This window comes from Neoarius graeffei, chromosome 1 (assembly GCF_027579695.1).
Source record: "Neoarius graeffei isolate fNeoGra1 chromosome 1, fNeoGra1.pri, whole genome shotgun sequence".
Taxonomy (NCBI): Eukaryota; Metazoa; Chordata; class Actinopteri; order Siluriformes; family Ariidae; genus Neoarius; species Neoarius graeffei.
In genome coordinates this window covers 116660426-116684235 of record NC_083569.1, presented here as the reverse complement: position 1 = coordinate 116684235, position 23810 = coordinate 116660426, and the positions used below count along the sequence as shown (strand labels likewise).

General features: G+C 40.2%; 1 protein-coding gene and 1 pseudogene across 1 annotated transcript; both read right to left on the bottom strand.

Annotated features, from left to right (window-relative positions):
* Positions 1–5650: 5650 nt before the first annotated feature.
* Positions 5651–7054, bottom strand: LOC132886026 (zinc finger BED domain-containing protein 5-like). Its single transcript, XM_060920567.1, has one exon. The coding sequence runs from the start codon at positions 7052–7054 to the stop codon at positions 5651–5653; it is 1404 nt and encodes a 467-aa protein (XP_060776550.1).
* A 2011-nt stretch (positions 7055–9065) lies between these two features.
* The window catches only part of LOC132886016 (B-cell receptor CD22-like), a 160977-nt pseudogene continuing 146232 nt past the window's right edge, over positions 9066–23810 (bottom strand).

Sequence of the window (23810 nt, the reverse complement as noted above, 5' to 3'; positions counted from 1 at the left end):
ACCAAGACCAGCAACACTAACGACTCCATGTCCTCCATGTTTATTGTTTACTATCCGGGTCGTGAGACTACTGCTTAAAAGATCACTGATGTCACTGTTTGCGCCGCCTAACGACATCACGTGACGTCCACCCACTTTCGCTAACTCCACCCAATGTGTCCACCCACTTCCAGCCAGCACGGTTGTAGTCGAAATGCAACTCCAACAGCCCCACTCAGCACGGCACGGCTCAGCCCAACTCAGCCGCGTTTGTAGTGGAAAAGCGGCATATGTGTCAGCCCTGTGATGACCTGGCGACTTGTCCAGGGTGTACCCTGCCTTTCTCCCGTAGTCAGCTGGGATAGGCTTCAGCTTGCCTGTAGAACAGGATAAAATGGCTAGAGATGATAGGATGAGGTTAACCACCGGCGGCATGGTGGTGTAGTGGTTAGCGCTGTCGCCTCACAGCAAGAAGGTCCGGGTTCGAGCCCAGTGGCCGGCAAGGGCCTTTCTGTGCGGAGTTTGCATGTTGTCCACGTGGGTTTCCTCCGGGTGCTCCGGTTTCCCCCACAGTCCAAAGACATGCAGGTTAGGTTAACTGGTGACTCTAAATTGACCGTAGGTGTGAATGTGAGTGGTTGTCTGTGGCAGCTGTGTGATGACCTGGCAACTTGTCCAGGGTGTACCCCGCCTTTCGCCCGTAGTCAGCTGGGATAGGCTCCAGCTTGCCTGTGACCCTGTAGAACAGGATAAAGTGGCTAGACATAATGAGATGAGGTTAGCCACCTCTCACATTAGTCAGTACATGCTAGAGAGGCACTACATTTCCTTTTCTTCCTCTGTCAAAACTCTTTTTCTCTTCCCGGTTTTCACTTCATCTTTCTCTCCTTGGTTCACTTGTTCTGACATCTTTTTAAAGTGTGTATTAAAGTGTATTATATACTTCTCCATCAGTATCTAAATCAATGCTCTAACACTAGCATACATTTGTACACTTTTGTACTGATTAAACAAAACTAATAGCATAGCTACTGTGACAGTAGCATGAAGCTTTACCTCACTCAAATATTACAAAAAATCGGCAGTATACATGTCAGATTACATGTTCCATACAGTATGGCTCTGCTGATATTTGCAGTGCTCACTGGTGAAGGTACCTTTAGTATTAACAACTAGGGATGCACACCAGTGTCGGCCAAACATTCATATTGGTCAAATTATTATTTTAAATACCGCTATTGATCAAGCATTTCACAATTGATGTATCCCTAATAACACATTTTCCACAGTAAAATGTTAATACTGAGATTTGACATTTTTCTAACATTTACATCCTCAAGATTATAACAATAATAATAATAATAATAATAGACAACATAGCAATTTAATATCTCTCACATTTTGTACTATTAACTGTAACTATATCAGTAGCAATAATATTACTGCTTCAAACCACCTCAGAAATCAGTAACTTTGGCTCTGGGCCCTGCTTCCACCGAACTCAGTTACATGCAGGTCGTACAGGGCCACACACACAATTAGCAAAATATTACTAGTGTACTGAAATAGATGGAGAGGGAAAAACAGGACTTTCCAAACTCCAGGTCACCTCAACACATGTCAGTGATCTGCTGTTTTGACTAATCAGCTTGGAAATACTTTTTTTTAACCTTTTTATTTTACTTTTAACTTTCTCATCACAAGCACATCATCTCTCTGTCTCACACACAGATCTGATCATGCAGATGCGTCATGACCTGTCAATCATGTTCAATTAAGGCAGGACCTGACCAACTATGCGCTCTGAGTGGCTGATCATCTCTCTGTTGGGTCAGATGAGAAAACAGTAAAACTATACGGCTGATCATCTCTTTGTTCGACACAGAAAACAGGAACATTATATTAATACATCATTAACATTTTTAACCCTTTATTGTCACTGGGTTACATGAGCTCCATATTTCACTGTAGGAATAATAAACAGAAAATAACACACAATGTTGTTTTGAAACAAATTTCCTGATATTTTACTTGAGCATATATTATTCAACGATAAACCAAGTGAATTCTCACTAAAAGTATTCCTGAAGTGCTTTAACACATCTGTATTCAGCACTATGAGTAGCTTGAAATGAAAGTCCCACTGCACAGTCAGGAACGAGGTACGAAAATAATGCCACAGTCTTTAAATCCACAGGTTTAGATGCAGGATTAAACTGGCCATTATAATGAGCTACAATCATTATAGAGCCTCACACTTTATAAACTTATTTTCATGCAATAATATAAGCTTTCTGATTTTTGCAGAAAATAATGAGTCGTCGGAAATGTGATGCTACGAAGCAGACCAACCAATCACAGTTGTTGCGGCCTACATTAACGCACTATGTTGCTAGATTTCTGGAGAGGTGCGCGCCAAGCTTGGATTTACAGTATAAATTGGTCTTTTTTTCTTTCTGGGCCAAGCATTAATTATTTCTAGTCCCTTCTTTCCCCTGCTTTCTTCCTGCCTTTCCTTTCAGTTCCTTTTCAAATACGTTTTCATTTTTATTTCCATTTTTCGTTTTCCCCTTTTAACCTTTCCTTGGGTAAAGACCTGACCTACCATGCCAGACACCTCTCTACAAAGGGATGACAGATGGCTGTGTGAAAGGCTGGCTTTAAGTATCCTGCCTGGCAGGTGCAGGTAATCCAGGATCATCAACCTGGAGAATTTTGGGTAACTGAATTCTCCTGAATGGTCTGTGTGCTGCTGTTGCCCTCTGCTGGCTGCTGGTGGTGTAGCATGACCTCTTCCAGTAACAAAAGGGAATAAATGTTTATTCAGACAGTAAAATATGCATGAAACTATTTTCTTGTTACAGTTTTCTCTTGGAAGAAGTGTGTGATTGTCTTCCCTGCAGACACCTTTCAAAAATTCTCCCCAGTTATGTAGACTGTGTTCGTGCTCATATACAGCATTGCTTTTGATACAAGCTTGATTCACAAACCTCTAATCCTGACTATTTAATTCCTCTGCCAGGACTGGGAAGTTATCTAGCAGGGTTTAACAGTGAAATCTTGTAATTCACTTCATGAGTAGCTTTGATTGTCTGAATCACTGCTGCTGCTGTAATGTTAATTTCCTGTGTATAGAGATGCAGTCACAGTAATAACACTTCTTTGATTCCTCATTTAGTCCTGAACTTTACTGCACTGAGATCCTCGACTTACACTGAATAATACTGCAGGATCCAGTTCCTGTATCTGCTTTTAAGAGAACACTTTATTAATCGCATGTGGGAAATTCCAGTGTTACAGCAGGAGACAACAGAAATATAAGACAATGAAAAGACACCGATACAGCAGCAGAAGGGGGTTTAAAACATGAAATAAAAGCAATTGAAATAAAGTAAACATTGTCTTGGTGAAAATTTTTATTATTTTGGCTCAGTAAATGTTTTAATGCCAGTACATCACTGTATAAAAATACAAAATAGTAAAAATGCTGATATTGGTAAAGACACGAGAGTTTTCTCAGTGTATTGCTTCATATGATACATGATTGCTAGCAGGTTAATAATTCAGTGCATTGATAATGATGCATTTATTTAATTGATCAAATTTCATCCACAAATCTTCTCAAACAACGACAATTAAACTTCACACAGCTGAAAAGTCAAACAAAATATAACAGTATCTAACAGATTGTAAGTCTACTCCGCGTCAGGCCAAAAAAAAAAAGTTTCCGGTTACCCGACCGACCCTAATCCGTACGGCCCGACCCTAAACTTTTTTTTTCGTTTTTTTTCCCCAGTCGCGACTTTTACATATAACCCAACCGCGTGAACCGGAAGTTTTTGTCACTCACTGGGAAAATCAGGGCTTTCCACAAGCGCCGGCTGCCGGCCATACAGCCGACTACACAATTAAGTCCAGCCGGCTACTTTAATGACTTATTTGTAGCCCACAGGCTCTAAATATTAATTTTCGATTTTAAAAAAATTAAATGTTTATCTAACGGACTGACAATAATGTCAAACTGAACCGCACTCATTTAAGTTGTGATTCGCGCTGTTTGTACCGATAATAACCACAAATTCCCCGCCGACTTTGTTGATCAGGGAGAGTAACTCATCTGCGGCCCCGACATGCGGTGTGTGCGCGCACTCGGCGGAGGCAGTAGTGTGTCGGGGCCGGCGGAGGGAACAGAAGCAGAGAGAACGCTTATTTTGTCTTTCACCTAGAGACATGATTCAAACTTTAAAATGGAGACAAAATTCTCCTGTGTGGATCTGGCATTCAACTTTTTTGCTGGGTTCTATACTTTTTGATCAGTCACAGATCAAACACCATGAGCAAATCTGGAGAAATTCCGGCTTTATAATGGGTGTCTATGGCGTTATTTAGAGTGTAGGCAGCTTGAAAAAAAAAAAGCTCTAACTTTCTCATTTAAACTGTTTTCTCAGCCACAATTTTCACTCTACACACACAACTTTCTCAAAAGTTGTAGTCACCCATTGTGTGATTCAAGAAAGTGTCTCCCTGAGCGATAGGATTTACAGTTTTTGAATGAGAATCCTGAAAGTAAGGAGAGGACAGCCGTGCTCTCCCATAGACTCACATTATAAACGTGGCAGCGCTTTTACTGCAAAATCAGAAAAGTCACTTGTTTTTAACTCGCTCTAATGTCCACATTTTTTACACTAGGGACAAAAAAAATACATTAATTTGTTCATGGGAGCCTTGTAGCACTCAATGTGAAAGAATTTTGTGAATAGCTCCTTTCGTTTCCGTGTAAATCAGCGTTGTTCGAGGAGAGGGAACTCTGAGAAAAAGCGCTCTTTGCTTGTTATATTGTGTCTTTTCCCTGCACCGTTACCAAGGCGACGAGCTGCACTCAGGGAGCAGAGAGGGGCGGGGCTGCTCTCTCTCATGGTGTATTGAGCTGTTATATTTACAGAAAAATTAATGTTAAAAGGTGTCTCATGCTGCATCAGATTCATCAGAAGGTGGTAACTCAGGTGACCTGCAAAGAAATTCATTATATTTTGTGAAATTATTCCTGTCTAAATATAGGTTATGGCAGCCATCTTGAAAAAAAAATTAAAAAAAAAAAATGCCTGCCTACCGACCCTAGTTTTGAAATCTACGTAACCGTAAACACACTTTTTTTTTTTTGGCCTAATTCATCTAGAGCAGTGTTTCCCAACCTTTTTTGGCTTGAGTACCCCCTGAGCCTTCTTGACATACCACGAGTACCCCCTCACACATACGCGTTGATGATTCTCCAAAAGTAGAGCATAATACAGTGGTTATTACATGAAAATCATTTTATTTAATCTCCTTAACGTGAACATAAAATTCTCAGGCTTTCTCTCTCTTTTTGTTTTTAACCTCAACTTAATTCAACATAAGAATATGTTTTCTTGGAATATAAATAATTTACCAAAATAGTATAAATACTAAATCAAAATAACCTTCCTTTTGTTATATCTAACTTTAACAAGTAACATTTCTCTCTTTTTTTTTTTTTTTTTTTTTAAGAGTACATTAACATAACTCATGTAACATTCATCACAAAACTGGAGTGGCCTCCATAAACAGTCTTCCATAAACAGGCATTTTTATTGTTTAATATCTGAAACAAAACCTTTCTCAAAATACTCACTACTGTAGTATAATCTGGTCTTTAGTGGGACACTTGAGCTTGCTTGTCTTTCATCAGCTTTGCTAGATCTGGGGACAGTGTGGAAACAGCTGCTAGCAGGCTGTTCTCCACATCCAGCCTGTTCCTCTTATTTGTTTTTATGTGTGTCAGAGCTGAGAATGTCACCTCACACATATATGTTGATCCAAAAGGTAAAAGTTCAATCAGTGCATGTTTTCCCAATTCAGGATATTCCTTCTCCACATTACACGAAAACACTGTCAATGTCTTTTCTCTATGTGCCACTTTCAGGCCCCGGTCAGGAGACACATCCAGCAGCTGCTCCTGCAGCCTTGCAGGAAGCTTGTTGCTGCTCTCAGTTGCAGTGAATGGGTCCCTCACCCAATCCAGGCTTTCTGACTTTTTGTCAATATCCTGAAAGTACTGGTTAAAGTCTGAGTTGAGTTTGGATAGATGTTCTTCCACCTGTTTCACCACTGGAGCCCTGGTGACATCAGTAGTGGCAAGATGTGCATGAAGTAATGGGAAATGGCTCACATCACCCTCCTCACATTTCTTTTGCCACAGATTGAGCTTTTTTGTGAACCCTTCCACTTTCTCGTACATCCTCAGGATGTGTGACTCCTTGCCCTGGAGTGAGAGGTTGAGCTCGTTGAGTTTGGTAAACACATCAGCGAGATATGCCAGGCGTGCCACCCAATTGGCATCCTCAAACACCACAGCAAGAGGGTGCAGCTGCTCCTTCAAAAACGCAAAAACTTCACTGCGAAGTTCATAAAGCCTCAGTAGCGTTTTTCCACGAGACAGCCAGTAGACATCTGTGTGAAGCAGTAGCTGGTCGTGTTGCGCGCCGCTCTCATGGCAAAGAGTTTCGAACAGTCTGTGATTCAGTGGCCGGGACTGGATGAAGTTTATCATCTTCACAGCGTCATCCATAACAGCATTTAGATCAGGGCTCATTCTCTTACTAGCCAGAGCTTCCCGATGAATAATACAGTGCATCCATTTAATGTCGGGGTTTACCTTTTTCACTTGTCCGAACAGTCCCTTCACGCTCCCCGTCATTGCAGCCGCACCATCAGTACAGATGTGGCTGCATTGTTTCCACTGTATATCGTGTTCTTTGAAAAAACTGTCAATAACCTGGAACATTTTTTCCCCGGTTGTCTTTCCTGGCAGTCTTTTGCAAAACAAAATATGCTCGTTTATGTCCGACACATCTTTGTAACGAACGAAGGCCAGGAGCTGCGCTTCTCCACTCACATCCGTCATTTCATCCAGCTGCAAAGCGAACTGACCGGCTTGTTTTATTTTGCCCACGACTTGTCCCACAATATCAAGAGCCATATCATCAATCCGACGGGCCACGGTGTTGTTTGACAGGGGAACTTTCTTGAATGTCTTTGCTGCTTTTTTGTCTATCATAATTCCAGCCATACGAGTCGCTGCAGGGAGAATTAGTTCTTCAACAATTGAGTGAGGATTTTTTTTGTGCCACAAGCAGCGAGATGGCGTAAGATGCCTCCAGGGCTTTGCTCCACACATTTGTGGTTTTCATCATTGTATTCTGAATCTGACCTGACTTAAATTCTGACAGCTTTCCTTTGTAGTACTCTTCAGGTTTTCCCTACTTTTACAGGGTGCTTGGTGCTCTGGTGTCGCTGCAAACGGGCTGGCTTCATTGTGCTGTTAGCCAGAATTTCACCACAGAAGAAACACTGAGGCTGCGGTAGTTCCGAAGACGTAGATGTGGTGAAACCATACAAAATGTAGTTTTCATTGTACTGCCTAGGTTTAGCTTTGGCCTCTTTCTTGCGTTTCTCTGCTGTCTCCTCCGAACCCCCTCCTGGATCCAGAGAAACTGGACATTTTAACCATTTATCCATCTGCAGGTAGCAGCCAGACTTTTTGTAGACATTATCGGTTGCTATGTTTTTGTATTTTGTGTCACAGGTCATTGTCTTCCCGGGGAAATGAGTTGTAGCGCAAACGTACTGTTTTATTGATGAGCTTGACATGACACATTGCTGAGAATATTTATCATCTTGGAAATTTTATGAAATAAATAGCCTATTACTAAATTTCACAGCAGACATTCTGTTGTCCACATATTACAAGTTAGCTGAGTTATTGGGACTACACTTTTGTGTGATGCCTTAAAAAAAAAAAATCTCCCCGTGCGCCGCGTACCCCCTGCAGTACGTTCACGTACCCCCGGTTGGGAAACACAGATCTAGAGCTAATCTCGCACAGAAATAGAGCACAGCAGGACAAATACAGTAGTGGGAGAACTAATACTGGGAACTAGGGCTGAACGATCTATCGTTTTCGACCGAAAATCGCGATCTCGGACAACACGATTTTGGGATCGTCAAAGCCGCGGTTTTTCTCAGTGCTCCTAAACTGACCCATGTTTTGTTTCGTCAATAAATTGTCCTCATTTTTTTTACACTACAGACAAAAATTACATCTATGTGTTCAGGAAAGCCTTGTGGCACTCAGTGTGAAAGAATTTTGTGAATATCTCCTTCCGTTTTCGTGTAAATCCCCATTTGGAGGGAGCGCTCTGAGAGAATCCTTTACTTTCTGTGTCTCTAAGCGCAGCGCGCGGGTGGGGGAGGGGATGCTCGCTCTCCCTCTCTCTCACACACACACACACGAGGGAGGGGCTGCTCCCTCTCAGAGAGACACAGGCTTGTAGCATAATGGCAAGTCACACATTCACACAGTACAGTGCAGCTCCTGCAATAGCCACTGCATCACTCTCTCAATTTCCCACAGGGGAATTGTTGGCTCTAGTTATAATTTATAATGCTTATGTACATTCTTTTACAAAAGTGCAATATCTTGATGCTGCTGAGCCATTGATCAACCTTTTTTTTTATGTCTGATATGTTGTAGATGGGAAAAATAAAAGAAGCAAAAGTTTAAGAAAGATGGCTCTCTTTTTATTTTAAGTTATTATAACTTGTTCCTCAGGCACTCAATGTTAATAAACAGGCCTACATTTGAAATCTGTTGACCTCAGTTTTCATTCTTGCATTAGCTTTATGGAATTCATTGTATGAATTAATTTGCACTGAAACTTGATTTAAAGAAAAAAAATCGTGGTTGAAATCGCAATATCTGCCAGAAAAATCGCAATTCAATGTTTTCTTAAAATCGTTCAGCCCTACTGGGAACATAAAACACAATGTTAGTTCCCCACCATGTTTCAGATAAGTCAATTAACTAGTTTTTTTTTGCAGATACACAAAGCTTCACTTATTTTAACTCCAGTATCACTGGGCTTTTCACCAACTGCTCTGACTTTAGCCAGCTATTAAAATTAACATTAAAATGACAAATCAGGATTCTTTTAAAATCCTCAGAAAACCCTGAAGAAGACATAATTATTTTACAGTAAATGCATCCTCTTTTTATTGATGAACTTTGCTCACTCCTCTATGACTGCATTCTCAATTCTCTCTTCAACAGTGTGAGCTGTGAAAGACATTAAAAAATTCATTTAATTCATTTCATAGTTTATTTCAGGTGTTTATGGCAGAAAATTAACAAAACTATTTGATCTCATCTTAAACACAGTTTAAAGGGTGTTTGTTTTAATGTTTATTAATGACCAGTGAAGTGAAAAGTGACATCTGCGTATGAAACACTCTTCTGCACTATTTATTTATTCATAATGTACTTTATTAATGAAGTGAAAATGTAACTCCACTTGAAGTATCTGTCACATGTAAATTCACTCTCAGAAACAGATGTGCTGTTTGATATCAAACTTACATTTAAATCTTATTGTAAGAGCATTTTAGAACAAGTGCTTTAACGCTCAAGTGTGGATTTTTGCTTTTAAAATGAAAACAGTGAGTCAAATAATTTTTGTGAAAGTGAAAATGTTGTTCTCGACTACTCAAAGTTAGTCTGATCATGATGGTGTGAAACATACTGAAAGAGTTCTTACCTCGAGCTCTGTAACATTTGACCAGCAGGATGATGGTCGCCAGCAGATACGGAGAGGCCGTCACTACACTACAGATCAGCATGAGCACTGAGAATGGAGCTTCTACACATGATGGACCTGCCCATAAATAAAATAATGATATTTTATTCTTGAAATGTTTGTATGTTTTATTTCAATCTGAAGTATAAATAAATTAACACCTGTGTGAACAAGTGTAACAGCATATTGTACACAGACTTCGATAAACTAAGCCCGATAGATTACATGATATAAAGATACTGTGTTCAACACATTAAGTCACAGTTGTATTAAAGTGAATATTTAAAAGTTTCTCACATCTGACTGAGACCCAGCTTTTCAGTGACTCTCCTCTCTCTGGGTGTTTACAGTGGTAGAAACCTTCATCTGACTTTGAGACCTTCTGGATGATCATCTCTCCTGTAGTCTGTGTCTGGAGGACTGATCCATCTTTATAGAAATCAGCTCGGAGGTTTGAGGGCTTTGGGTTTCGATATAAACAGTGTAGAGTCAGAGGATGTCCCTCAGTCACAGGATGGACAGGACTCTCCAGGATCACATCACCATCTACAACACAGAAAACCACATTTACAAAATAAATAATTGTTTTCTCTCATTGATCGATATTGAATATGTAAATCTGTATACAAACAGAAGGTGCCATTAGTTATGGCAGCACAAAGTTATGTGAGAGTGAACAGTGAAGAGAGTGTGTAGAGAAACTGTCACACATGACAGCACTGAGCCATGTACACTTCCTTTCCCCTCGCTCCACACCGTCTACTTGAGTGAAGGTGAAATTCACAGCACATTTCTAATCACCAAACTCACTGATATGACTCAGGTTGCCACCTTGCAGTCTCTATTACAAACACTGTTTTAATACCAGAACATATTAATCAGAAACCAAGCACAATGAGTTCACTGCACACAGCAGCAATCAGCATAAACAGAGAGAAATAAAATGCTTTGTGACATCCCTGATTGATTAATACTCGATAAAATACTCATTTCATTATCATTATCAGTGTGGGTATCTGTAAGCATGGACTCGTACTCAGTCTGGAAAGTAACAGCATAAACATATCCATACTCAGAATTACAGAAATTACAGGTGTAGCCCGGTCTTAAAAGATTTCAGTTAAGACAGAGACAAAGAAATGTGTAAATAATTAAATAAGCTTTAATGTTTAAAAAGTCACTCTGATAAAAAACACGTTCAGTAAAACAGTTAAATACAGTTAAATTATTAAAATCATTATAAGCTGGTTGATTCAACTTTGTCATATTGTTTGATGTAATTCAGGTCACTGGAGAAAGTTTGTTTGATTTGCACATAGAAAGCGTGTTAGGTACAACCCAGCCTTGCAGGGAATAAGGTTGACAATCTTGGGTTTATTCAATCACACTGGTTGTTTATTCGTTGATTAGCCAGTAAGAGGTGCATAGAGGCGCGATATAGAGGAAACCCCGTCCTGTGAATAACAGGGCTCAGTCAGGGGTAAACAGACGAGCTGTAGAAGACAGTGGAAACGTGGTGGCAGTGTGTGGTGTTGATACGTGGATGGATGCAGAGTCTCATTAAGCTGTATCAGACATCATATCGCTTGCCAAAGGTAAAACTAACCTTTGTGTATATTGTGTAATGTTTCGTTTTGATCCATGCTGTCAATAGAGATAATGCTAATTGCCGTTAGCGCATTAGCACGCTAGCACACGTTATTCACTTGGTAGCAAATACTGTTTCCGGGTGTGGTTAATGTGTGTTAGCATGATGACTTGTGTAAAGCTCGGCATGATATGATGAGTTAATAGTTTGTGTTAGGTCTAAGTGACTTAAAGAAATGCTGTTGTACATCTATCAGACTGTGAACCAGGAAGTCATCCTTGGACCCTTTTGGATGGGTAGATGTGCTTCGTGCCAAGTTTGCCTTAGTGAACTGGGTTGCCAGTACCCCCGGTATCATCGTTACCCCCTCTCTCATCATCTAGCCAGTTTCAGCCCTCTTTTTCCCTTTATCCTCTCCAAGACTTGTGAGTAATTAACTATAGATTAGTGCACTGCTATTTTCTTTTGCTTGTGTTGTACAAGTGAAGCGGCCATTTTGTTTTAGGTCTCCACGCTCCCAAGCAACGACTCAGGCCTGCAACGGGTTTTTATTTTTTTTGCTTTTTCAAAGAGAGACATTATTTCATTTTGTTGCAGAGAGTGTGTGTGAGTGGTGGGCCTGTTAGGTAAGACTAAAGGTGTAAAAAGTGGTAAATTAACAAGAACAATAATTTCTGAGAAATTCTAAAGGTAAGCTCATTCAGGTCTATGCAACATTTTTGTACTATCTTTAATTGTTGTTATTGATATTATTATTTACATTCGTGTTAACTAAATTCACAATTTGGATTTAAAGTGTGTGTGTGTGTCATGTGTATATTTGATGAAGGGGTGTTTGAGTAAAAAGGGTAATAAGTTAACATAATTCTTAGTGGGATTCAAAATAGGTGAAAACTTATTGCATTTTTCTGCTAAGTGGAGGCACCGCCAAATAATTCAGCATTTCATTATCAAGTTAACCATTCAGAAAACTGGTAAGTTCATTTCATTTGTCCCTTTCATGTTAAACCACAGATATATGTACCCAGGACCTCGCCCATAGTACTACAACACTAGATATATCCAATTAGCTACATGGGACGGGTGTTACACAGGGAATGTACTGAGAGAAAAAAATTCCATATGTTTTTTGTCGTCTTGAACAGTTTTTCCCAGTTGGAAACTCAGAGTTCTGAATATTCTGTAATGAAACATTTCCCTTTTCCTTTAATAATAAACACACTACATGAAGACTCACCCTGCACTGTGATGTTAACAGGATTCCTGTTTTCTCCAGATTCAGAGTGACACCAGTAAACTCCAGTGTAGGATGTGGAGAGGGAGCTTAATTTACATGGAGAACAATCTAACACTCCCTCACTGTGTGTGTATCGTCTCACTGTCCATCCAGTAGAACGACTCTGGTCAGTAGAGTTACAGCTCAGTGAGAGAGAGTCAGAAGTAAAGTGTTGAGTTCTGTTGGGATTGATGATCAGAGAGACTGGAGAAGATTCACCTTAAACAGAGAAGAGAGTCATGCAAACAAGAATCAGTGCAATATGCAATAAGGATATACAGTAAGTGCATGTGTGTCCAGAATTCTGTTTATTAATCCAGTAATTAAAGCCACAGTCCATAGCATGGGTCATAACACAGAAAAGTTTAACCCCAGATAATCCATAATCATAAACACTGCAAAAAGGCAAAGGTCAAAACCAAGAGACAAAATCAAAACTGGGATGAGAAGCACAGGAAAGTCTTACAATTGCTGCAAAGGAATAAAATGATCAGACACAGGACAGCAGGGCAATGCCTCCTCACCACCAGAGGGCACCATCATCTCAGTATGAGCTGAGCTCGAACACACCACCTCCAGATCACTTCCTCATTGTAGATTACATTCGTCCCGCACATACATTTACACAGTGTAAAGTTCAGAGCCATGTTTAGTTTGTGATTGCCATTGCTGTGTTTAGACCCTTTGCTTTTGATGACTCTTTTGGATTTTCCCTCTGGTCTTATATTGTACTTTACTGTGTCGGACTCTTACCTGTTTTACAGCTCTGCTATTTGTATTGTGTTGAATAACAGTCTAACATCATGACATCATCTGTAACTGTGTGGTCCTCTGAATATCCATATCTGTGTTTGTATTAGTGTTTAAACCTGAAGTATTTATGGGTTTGTCTTTCTGAAAAGTTTTCTGAAAGCAAACAAACAAAACAACCCCAGAATCTTGTGCCTCCTGTTAACATCTTTGTATCTGTTAAGAACACATGATCAGGGGTGGGTTTTCCAGTAATGTTGCCCTTTAGAGCTAAAGAGTGAGTTGAGAGACTCTTAAGCAACGAACATTGTCTCTGTACATGGTTTTCCTGAACTCACTCGTAAGAAGGAATCTGAACAGCATCTTTGTAATGCATGTCCCTGATACAGGCATTAGTAGTTGCTAAAGGCAATTGTACTGTCATTGCTGAAGGCATTAGTAGTTGCTAAATCCAGGCAATAAGGTCACATGCCATTCGCTTTTAACCAAAATCTAATGAAATATAAAGTGTTTAAAATAAGAGAATATATAGTATCATCTGGAAGCATTACAAATATAATGTGGTAATTAATTAATGAAACCATTTTATGTTTTTGGGCAGTATTTGTATTCCAAGCGTGTTTTTAATTAAATGAACAAACGTTCACATGAAAGAATGAGCAAATAATAAGCTAAATAATGAAGTAAATGTGTTCCCCGTGCTCGCTCATTTCACTGTTACCCCCCGATCATGTAGTCAGGATTATTTCAACCGTTATCCACAGTGCAGAGTGGGCAATAAGCTCCCTTATAAGTGCCACACAGAGAAAGAGAGTTTTGACCTTTGTACCTAAGGAAGTTGTATTGACCTCATCCATCTATCTATCTATCATGGGCGATTGCTCTAAGACAACGAGGGAGGCTCAGCCTCCTCTAGAAATGATGAACATCGTGTAGGATGAATTGCGCTAGGCTTATGTTATAGCTGACCTTATAATATTGCTATTTCAGATTCAGAATCATAGAAATATATGTGCTCAACCCAACTACAGTGCGAAATCATTCCGTTATAACTTTCCCCAGTTCGCCTAATGTGCGCGTGAGTTTTTCCCCCTTGTGACAACGCGATGCAGCCCAGCCTCAGTGGACTTGAATGAATGAATTTATTTATTTCGAACATGTATAAAAAAAAATGTATGTAACTATTTGTACATACAAAAGAAAGACAACGAGAAAGTGACAAACAAAAAATAAAATAACAAAGAGCTAAGACATTACAATACACCACACATTGTTCGAAAAAGGAGTGGGAAGAAGTACAATACTTTTTTAATTTCCCACGCCGTTTTAACTACCCCAAAATCCAAACTACATTAATACACCTATAAAAATATATACCATATATACACACTTCATGAATATCTATATAAATATATAGTTACAAAAATAAATATACTACATACCATATATACACTTCATAAATATCTATATTAATATATATAATTACTATATATATATATATACACACACACTATATACCATATATACACTTCATAAATATCTATATAAATATATAATTACAAAAATAAATATCTACTACATGCCTATCCCTGTAACTATGAAGATATAAACTATCCCCATAAATAAATATATACAATATACTAAGTTCTAATATAACAATCAACCCTATTCTATTTATCCCTCATCATCCTCTGTTAACCTACTTCCTCTTCAATATACTTGTTTAAAAATATTTTTTGTACCTTTTTTAAACAGATTTATATTTGCACTTTGTTTTATTTCTGTCTCCAGTCTGTTCCATAAAGTCACCCCACAGCTCGATACGCACATGCTTTTCATATTTGTTCGAACCTTTGGTTTTTTAAAATGTAGGTCTCCCCTTAGATTATATCCCCCCCTCTCTCACTAAACAGTCCTTGTATATTTTTTGGCATTAGATTCTTTCTCGCTTTGTACATTATTTGTGCTGTTCTGAATTTGACCAGATCCATAAATTTCAACGTGTGATTTTATGAATAGTGGGTTTGTGTGATCTCTGTATCCTGTTTTGTTTATTGTCCTTATTGCTGTTTTCTGTATTGTACATATCGGCTGTAGAGTGGTTTTGTAGGTGTTTCCCCAGACTTCGACACAGTAAGTCAGATATGGCAAAAATAACGAGTAATATAGAGTATGCAAAGATTTACAATCAAGAATGCTTTGTTTTCCACAGTATTGCCGAGCACTTTGCCAGTTTTGCTCGTATGTATCCTACATGAGGTTTCCAGCAGACTTTATGATCCAAAATCACACCAAGAAATTTAATTTCCTGTACCATTTCTATCTTAGTATTGTCTATTATCAGTTCTACATTACAATCTATTTTGTGTCTCCCAAACAACATGATCTTTGTTTTGCTTAGATTTAATGATAATTTATTTTTGTCAAACCATAGTTTTAGTTTATTTATTTCAGTTGTGATTGTCTCCATAGTCTGCTGCAAATTCTCACCGGAACAAAAAATATTAGTGTCATCTGCAAACAAAACAAATTTCAGTACTTGCGAAATTCTACATATGTCATTGATATATAATATGAATAATTTCGGACCTAATATTGACCCCTGTGGTACCCCGCATGTAATGTTCATGAAATCAGATTTATGGTCACCTATCTGCACAAACTGTTGCCTGTTTCTTAGATAGCTCGACAGCCAGCTCCACCCAACTCCCCTAACACCACACTTTTCTAGTTTACTTAATAATATACTATGATCAATGGTATCGAATGCTTTTTTTTAGGTCCACAAATACTCCAATTGCTATTTTTTTATTGTCTATATATTTTGTGATTTCCTCTATTAGTTCCATTAGTGCCATCGATGTTGATCTGTCCGTTCTGAATCCATATTGACTGTCTGTAAGGAGGTTGTGTTTTTCAACGAATTTGTCCCGTCTATCCGAAAAAAAGTTTTTCGAGTATTTTGAAGAATTGGGGGAGTAAAGAAACAGGCCTGTAGTTTGTGAAATGGTGTCTATCTCCGGTTTTAAACAGTGGTATCACTTTTGCAATTTTCATTTTGTCTGGAAATGTACCTGATTGCAGATGTGGGTGAGTGGTTTCACAATTCCCTCAATAACTGGGAACTATGCGCTTTTCAATCTCAAAATGCAAGACAATTATTGGACAAATACTGCGAAAACGCCTGCCCATGGACTCCCGGCCTCACAGTGGGAGGGACATGGCAAAGCTTTCCGCGAGGAGACTGGTGATCGGTGAAAGCGGCCGGATATTTTCTTTGACAGCTCGTTTCAAATATAGACAGGCAGCAGTGAATTTCAGGTCAGTCCCATGCGGATTCGCAAGTGGTGTGCTGTATTGTAAGAGATCAGCTTACATTTCGATTTCATTCATTACATACGGTTTCTACCAGCTTTTTTAGTTTGTATATATTTTCATTGTAAATAAAGTGTAAATATAGTGTTGTCAAGTTTGCTATCTTAGTTCCAGAAATTTCGTTTTTTGAGTGACTGAACTTGAACTTGAGGGGGCTAGTCAGCTAGCAAGAAAGCTGCGCACGGATGCCAAGCATTGCTGATTTAATTTTGGCGAAGCCATTTGCCAGTCTTCCTTTCGAGGAAAAAATTAAAGAGCAGGGTAGACCAACGCCTCAAATTGACTTGGTGAAAAAGGTAGGGAATAATACTCGTTTCTTTCAGCTCTCCTGGTACGAGAAAGTGAATTGGCTAACAGCAAGTGACCCACATCAACAACAGTAAATAGGCTACTTTAGTAATATGTCATGGATGAACCAAAAATATAGAATCTATTTAAAATGTTTATGCTGAGTATATTATATTGGAAGATATATTTATCTGGATATGAATTAAACACAGCTACAATTTGGAAAACATTTTTAAACAAAAACACAGCCGAGAACATTTCACACTACAGACCTGGATTAAAAGTGAAGGGTTATCAAAATTGTCAATAAAACATTTCTCAGTCAAAATAAGTAAAATATAGGGAAAGTGTCATTGAATGAAATGTTTGGCTCCCCAAGGTCAGTGCTTGTGCCTATTCCAGAACACTCTGCTGTTACTGCTGAGGTTCCTGACAAAGAGCTGCTTTCAATAATGATCAATTTTTAAACAACATGCCACAATTTTAAAATATAAAATGTTAAAATATACCCCCCCAACACCACCATCATGTATATTGGACAGTAGGCTAATGGGCCAAAAGAACCTGTTATTTCACAGTTTGTGACCCTGCCAACAATCAGCTAGATCAGAGGCAAGAGTATGGGCAAAATTAATGCATTTTTTTCTTTTAAAACCTGGAAATATCATAACCGACCAGCCTCCCCTGTTTGAAAGACTACCAGCCGCCACTGATCTCTCTCTCTCTCTCTCATATATAAAAAAGGTCAATTCAACCTCCTTTGAACACACACAACACAGGTCAAAACCTCTCTCTCTCTCTCTCTCTCTCTCTCTCTCTCACGCACGCACACACACACACACACACACACACACACACACAATGTTAGAGGTGCAGAAATGTGTCTCATTTATGACACTAAATTAGTGAATCACTTGCCTAATGGAGTTAAATTTGATTAAAATGTGGCGATATCAGTGTGACATGACAATATCCATATGGGCGGCACGGTGGTGTAGTGATTAGCACTGTCGCCTCACAGCAAGAGGGTCCGGGTTCAATCCCTGTGGCTGGCGAGGGCCTTTCTGTGTGGAGTTTGCATGTTCTCCCCATGTCTGCGTGGGTTTCCTCCGAGTGCTCCGGTTTCCCCCACAGTCCAAAGACATGCAGGTTAGGTTAAGTGGTGACTCTAAATTGACCGTAGGTGTGAATGTGAGTGTGAATGGTTGTCTGTGTCTATGTGTCAGCCCTGTGATGACCTGGCGACTTGTCCAGGGTGTACCCCGCCTTTCGCCTATGGTCAGCTGGGATAGGCTCCAGCTTGCCTGCGACCCTGTAGAACAGCATAAAGCGGCTAGAGATAATGAGATGAGATAATTTAACACGGGCAGCAGATTCAACACCAGTTTCCCCCATTGACTGTGAGCATCCCTCTACAGTGCATGCGCAGTCTGTATATTCGGCTGTGAGCGAGTCGCTGTTTGTTTTGAACAAGTGGTCTGGGTCTCTCATAAATTTCTAACAACTAAAGGACTACTTAGGCAACGATGTTGTTCGGGAAAACCACATGAGCTTGACGATGGCTCTTACGAAGCAATTTAAGACTCTCTTGGCCTAAAGAGGCTTTCGGGAAACCCACCCCTGTTCATTCTTAATAATATATTCATATTCAGTTACATCTCTAGTGTTGACCTGCTCTGGCTTTCTGGATTTTATAATAAAACCCTCCAGCCCATAGATCCTCAATCATCTCCTTCGTCCTCTTTATATTAAGGAAAATAAACGAATGACAAAATGAGGAGCAGAGATGGAACAAAAAGATAGCACATGGCTTTTGTCACCAAACTCAACCAGCATTCAGAAGAAGAGGAAGAAGCCTTGATTTGCCACGTGCACACTCAAGCACAGTGAAATTCATCCTCTGCATTTAACCCATCTGAAGCAGTGAACACATGCGCACACACCCAGAGCAGTGGGCAGCCGTACTACAGCACCCGGGGAGCAGCTAGGGGTTGGGTTAGGTACCTTGCTCAGGGGCACTTCAGCCCAAGGCTGCCCCATGTTAACCTAACTGCATGTCTTTGAACTGTGGGGCAACCGGAGCATCTGGAGGAAACCCATGCAGACACGGGGAGAACATGCAAACTCCACACAGAAAGGCCCCCCCATCGGCCATGGGGCTCGAACCCAGAACCTTCTTGCTGTGAGGCGACAGTGCTAAACACGACACCACCGTGCCGCCCAAAAACTTGCTCATTTAGAGAACATATCAGATATTAAACTGATAAGAACAAATACGAATACAGTATTTGTTTATTAATACAGCCAAAAGGCCGAGAAGTGAAGGGCTCTTTAACTGCCTTATACTTATTAATAAATGTTGAATTAATCTCAACTGACATTCACACCACCATCATGTACTCTATTTAACGGTGCTGACTGCAAAGTGATCTGAAATGTTCAGTTTTTTTCCATGCATAGCATTTTCCTACATCTCACAAGAACAATATCATGCTGACAAGATGTGATCATTTTGATGTCCCAAGGGTCACTTTTCTCTGTTATGGGACCATTTTCCTCCCTCTTGAGGTAAGCAATACGGCCCTACAGAAACAGGAAACAGCCGAATGTGGGGAGCTTTAACTAATTAGCATAACTATGGAACTGCGTCACACCAGGATGATGATGCGCAGAAACCACTGTGACTCTGCATCGACTTCGGAGAGTTTTGAGTCACAAGAATGCAATTTGTGGTTGACCTTCACGAAAAGATCCGTGAAAAAAAAGACAAATATATATTTTCTCTGTTACTGCTTTTGTGTTATTGTTTCTATCAAAACATTAGGTGTATAGCTCCATACACGCTACTGTGGAGTCGAGCTCATGGGTTCTAAGGCTAAGATAGCTAAACGCTAGCTAGAATGATTTAGTTATCTGTCCAGAAAAATGACATCATCTAACCTTGCTCTATCTTGCAGTTACACTCACTAGGCAGGCTTTCCTTTTCATTTACACTGGATTTTAGCTGGCAGGAGAGACAAGTCCGCCATGTTTGCCCACACTGACTTGTTTTGGTTCAAAGTAGGTCCAACACGCCCCACAGTGGTCATGTGATATTGTTGCTCACTTGCTTCAGCGACCTCCGGAATCGTAAAATGCGGGACGCATTTTATCTTGGTAAAATATTTACACATAGGAGACACAGTGTGTGCAGCAACAAAGCATCTCAAAATTCCAACAGCAAGAGAAATAGAACATTTTACCCAGAATTCAACTTTGCAGTCAGAAACTTTAACCCAAACCCATTGTTCATGTTCCTCACCAGTGATCCATAGAGGCTGTGGATTGCTGTACTGTGTGTGAAAGGCTGGTTCTCCTCTCTCTCCTCTGCACATATAAACTCCTGTGTGTTTCAGAGCAGCAGGACTGAGAGTGTATTTGCCTCCAGATCCTCTGCTGCTGTCTGAGAGGAGCTCCACAGACATGCTATAGCCACGACTATTTGTTATTTGAGTTAATCCGGATCTGTAGGGAACAGTTGTGTACCAGCTGAATGTCCAGTCTGTAGAGGAGCCTGTAACCTCACAGCTTAGAGTCACGGAGTCTCCTTCAGTCAGCCAGCTCTGTGGAGATGCACTCAGTACTGGCCGTGGTCTCTCTGTTACACAGGAAACACAAAACTAGGGTTTATTTTCTGAGATTTATTTAATACACAGTAAGAAGTTTTTCATGTATGTCTAACTGTACATTTTCAAAAAAAAAAAAAAATCACCTTCCACACTCACCGGATACAGTCAGTGTAACAGCATCACTGAAGTGTGATGAGCGTGAGCCTCCTCTCTCTGCTCCTCTACAGGTGTAGTTACCTGTGTGGGCCACTTTAACACCACTGATTGTGTACACCTGTTCACTACTGATACCACTGTGTGAAGGATCTTTATACCAGCTGTACTGCCAGCTAGAGACACTTTCATCCTGTATGTCACATCTCAGAGTGACGGCGTCGCCACTGAACACCTGTTTATCAGGATTCACGGATGCCACTGGTTTTGGTCTCACTGTAGAAAAATGATAAAATATCAAAGCTATCATTATTAATTCATCATCATTCATATATAAAGATTATTTCAGAACAGTGGAAATTATGTTTATCATCCAATTTACAAAGAAATATTTTGGATCAACTAAAAAAAAAAAAATCTAAATTTTTCAATGTATTTATGACCAGGTATCATCTGTTTCCAAACTGAACTGGATAATGTCGGCTGTCATATTTATGAACCATATACATTATGATTCATTCTTACACACTCGTGTTTCTGTCACTGGTAAAAGGAAGCAGAACAGGGCTGTGAAAAACAGCTATATCAGCAATAAGTGGTGATTATGATGTGAGCAGTTCCATTTTGTGTGAATGTGATGAAAGTGATTTGTCAGCAGTTATGGTTTCTTACAGAAACACTTTATTTTACAAAGCTCTGGTTACAGAGTCACAGAGTAACTACAAAAGACCAAATACACAGTCAGGAAATGTTATAAATAATTCATAATTACACCAAGATGTTAGATGAGTGAAACTACACATCCAAGTTTAAGTGATATTTACAACTAAATAACAATAATTTGGAAGAATTTGCAAAAGTTGAAATGAAATATTCTGATTCAGATTACATCTTCAACCAGGTACAGGTGTACTATTTTTATTTAAAAACACATTAAACCCATGTTTTCATTTCAGTGAATTTGTGTTTAACTCTCATTATCTTTTCTATCATAGTTTATGAAAATTGCTCTCTCATCTCATTATCTCTAGCCGCTTTATCCTGTTCTACAGGGTTGCAGGCAAGCTGGAGCCTATCCCAGCTGACTACGGGAGAAAGGCGGGGTACACCCTGGACAAGTCGCCAGGTCATCACAGGGCTGACACATAGACACAGACAACCATTCACACTCACATTCACACCTACTGTACAGTCAATTTAGAGTCACCAGTTAACCTAACCTGCATGTCTTTGGACTATGGGGGAAACCGGAGCACCCGGAGGAAACCCACGCAGACACGGGGAGAACATGCAAACTCCACACAGAAAGGCCCTCGCCGGCCACAGGGCTCGAACCCGGACCTTCTTGCTGTGAGGCAACAGCGCTAACCACTACACCACCGTGCCGCCCATCAACTTCATTAAATTTGTTAATATACATCCATTCCTGTGTTTCAGGCCTGCAACATATTCCCAAAAAAGTTGGAATGAGGCAATTTAGGGCGAGTAATGAGGTAAAACATTTCAATAATGATGTGATTTGAAACAGGTGATGTCAACAGGTGATTGTAATCATGATTTGGGACAAACCTAGATTAGGCAGAGTATTTGAGGAGCAAAAATGGGCTGAGGTAGCCTGGGCCCGCCCATCCTAAGTGTGACGCAACACGAGGGCCTGTTGCGAGCTTAGTCTGGCAAGGCAAGCTATCTACAGCTCTTCCAAGCTCCCGAAAAATCGGGAGCCAATCAACTTTGAGCATCTCCAACAGCCCTGGGTAGAGGCGTGTTCAAGGCAGTGGCATAGTAGAACTGCGACCGGAAGCCATAGATTGTTTACAGAATCTATGCTGGAAGCGCTTCATTCACTAGAAACATTACGAACATGGAACAGCGGCAAGCCTTTGACACAGTGGTAGATGCTGTATTGAAAGCATTCAATGGGAAGTTCTCATTGAAAACAGAGCAAAGAGCAGCCCTGGAGGTATTTATGTTCTTCCTGTTACTCAAGCAGTTTCTGTCGCATCACATACGTCAGAGGAAAGAGTGATGTGATTGGTTTAAGCTTCGTCACAGCCTTTTCTGGCTTCGACCAGTAGCAAACTGAGGCATTTCAGGGAGGCGGGTCAACCACACCTTTGGGAAACGGTTGGGCTTAATATCTTTGCCAGACCAAATGCTTGCAGAGCTTTGAAGTCGCGTTAGCCAGACTAGGGCTGAGGATCTCCAGTTTGTCAAGAAATGCGTGAGAAAATGACTGAAATGTTTCAAAACAATGTTCCTCAAAGAAAGACAGAAAGGGATTTTGATATTTCACCCTCTATGGTGCATATCATCATTAAATGAGTCAATGAATCTGGAGGAATTTTGGTGCGTAAAGGGTAAGGGCTCAAGCCTAATCTGAACACCCGCGATCTCCGATCCCTCAGACAGCATTGCATCAAGAACTGCCATTCATCTGTCGCTGATAGAACCACATGGGCTCAGGATTACTTTGGCAAACCTTTGTAAAGCTACAATACAGAGTTACATTCACAAATACCAGTTAAAATTTCACTGTGCAAAAAGGAAGCCTTATGTTAACTGTGTCCAGAAGAGCCGTTGACTTCTCTGGGCTCGGAGGTGTCTGGGATGTTTCTGGGATGTTTCATCACACAGTGGAAACATGTATTGTGGTCAGATGAATCAGTGTTCCAGGTCTTTTTTGGAAGAAATGGAGACTGTGTGCTCTGGACCATCCAGATTGTTACCAGGAACAAGTCCAAAAGCCAGGGTGTGTCATGGTATGGGGTTGTGTCCATGCCCTTGGCAAAGGTAACTTACACTTCTGTGATGGAGCATTAATGCTGAAAAGTACACTGAGATTTTGGAGCAACATCTGCTGCTTTCAAGAAAAAATCTTTTCCAGGGAGATTTCAACAAGACAATGCAAAACCACATTCTGCTCACATTACAGAGGCGTGACTGTGGAAGAAGAGGGCGTGTCTCCTCTGTCCCCAGTAGAGAATGTGTGGAGAATTTAGAAATGGAAAATATGTCAGTGACGACCCCATACTGTTAAGACCTGTTTGCAGGAAGAACGGGACAAAATAACACCTGAAACGCTTCATCACTTGGAGTCTTCAGTCCTTAAACATTTTTTAAGTGTTGAGAGAAAGAATGGCAAC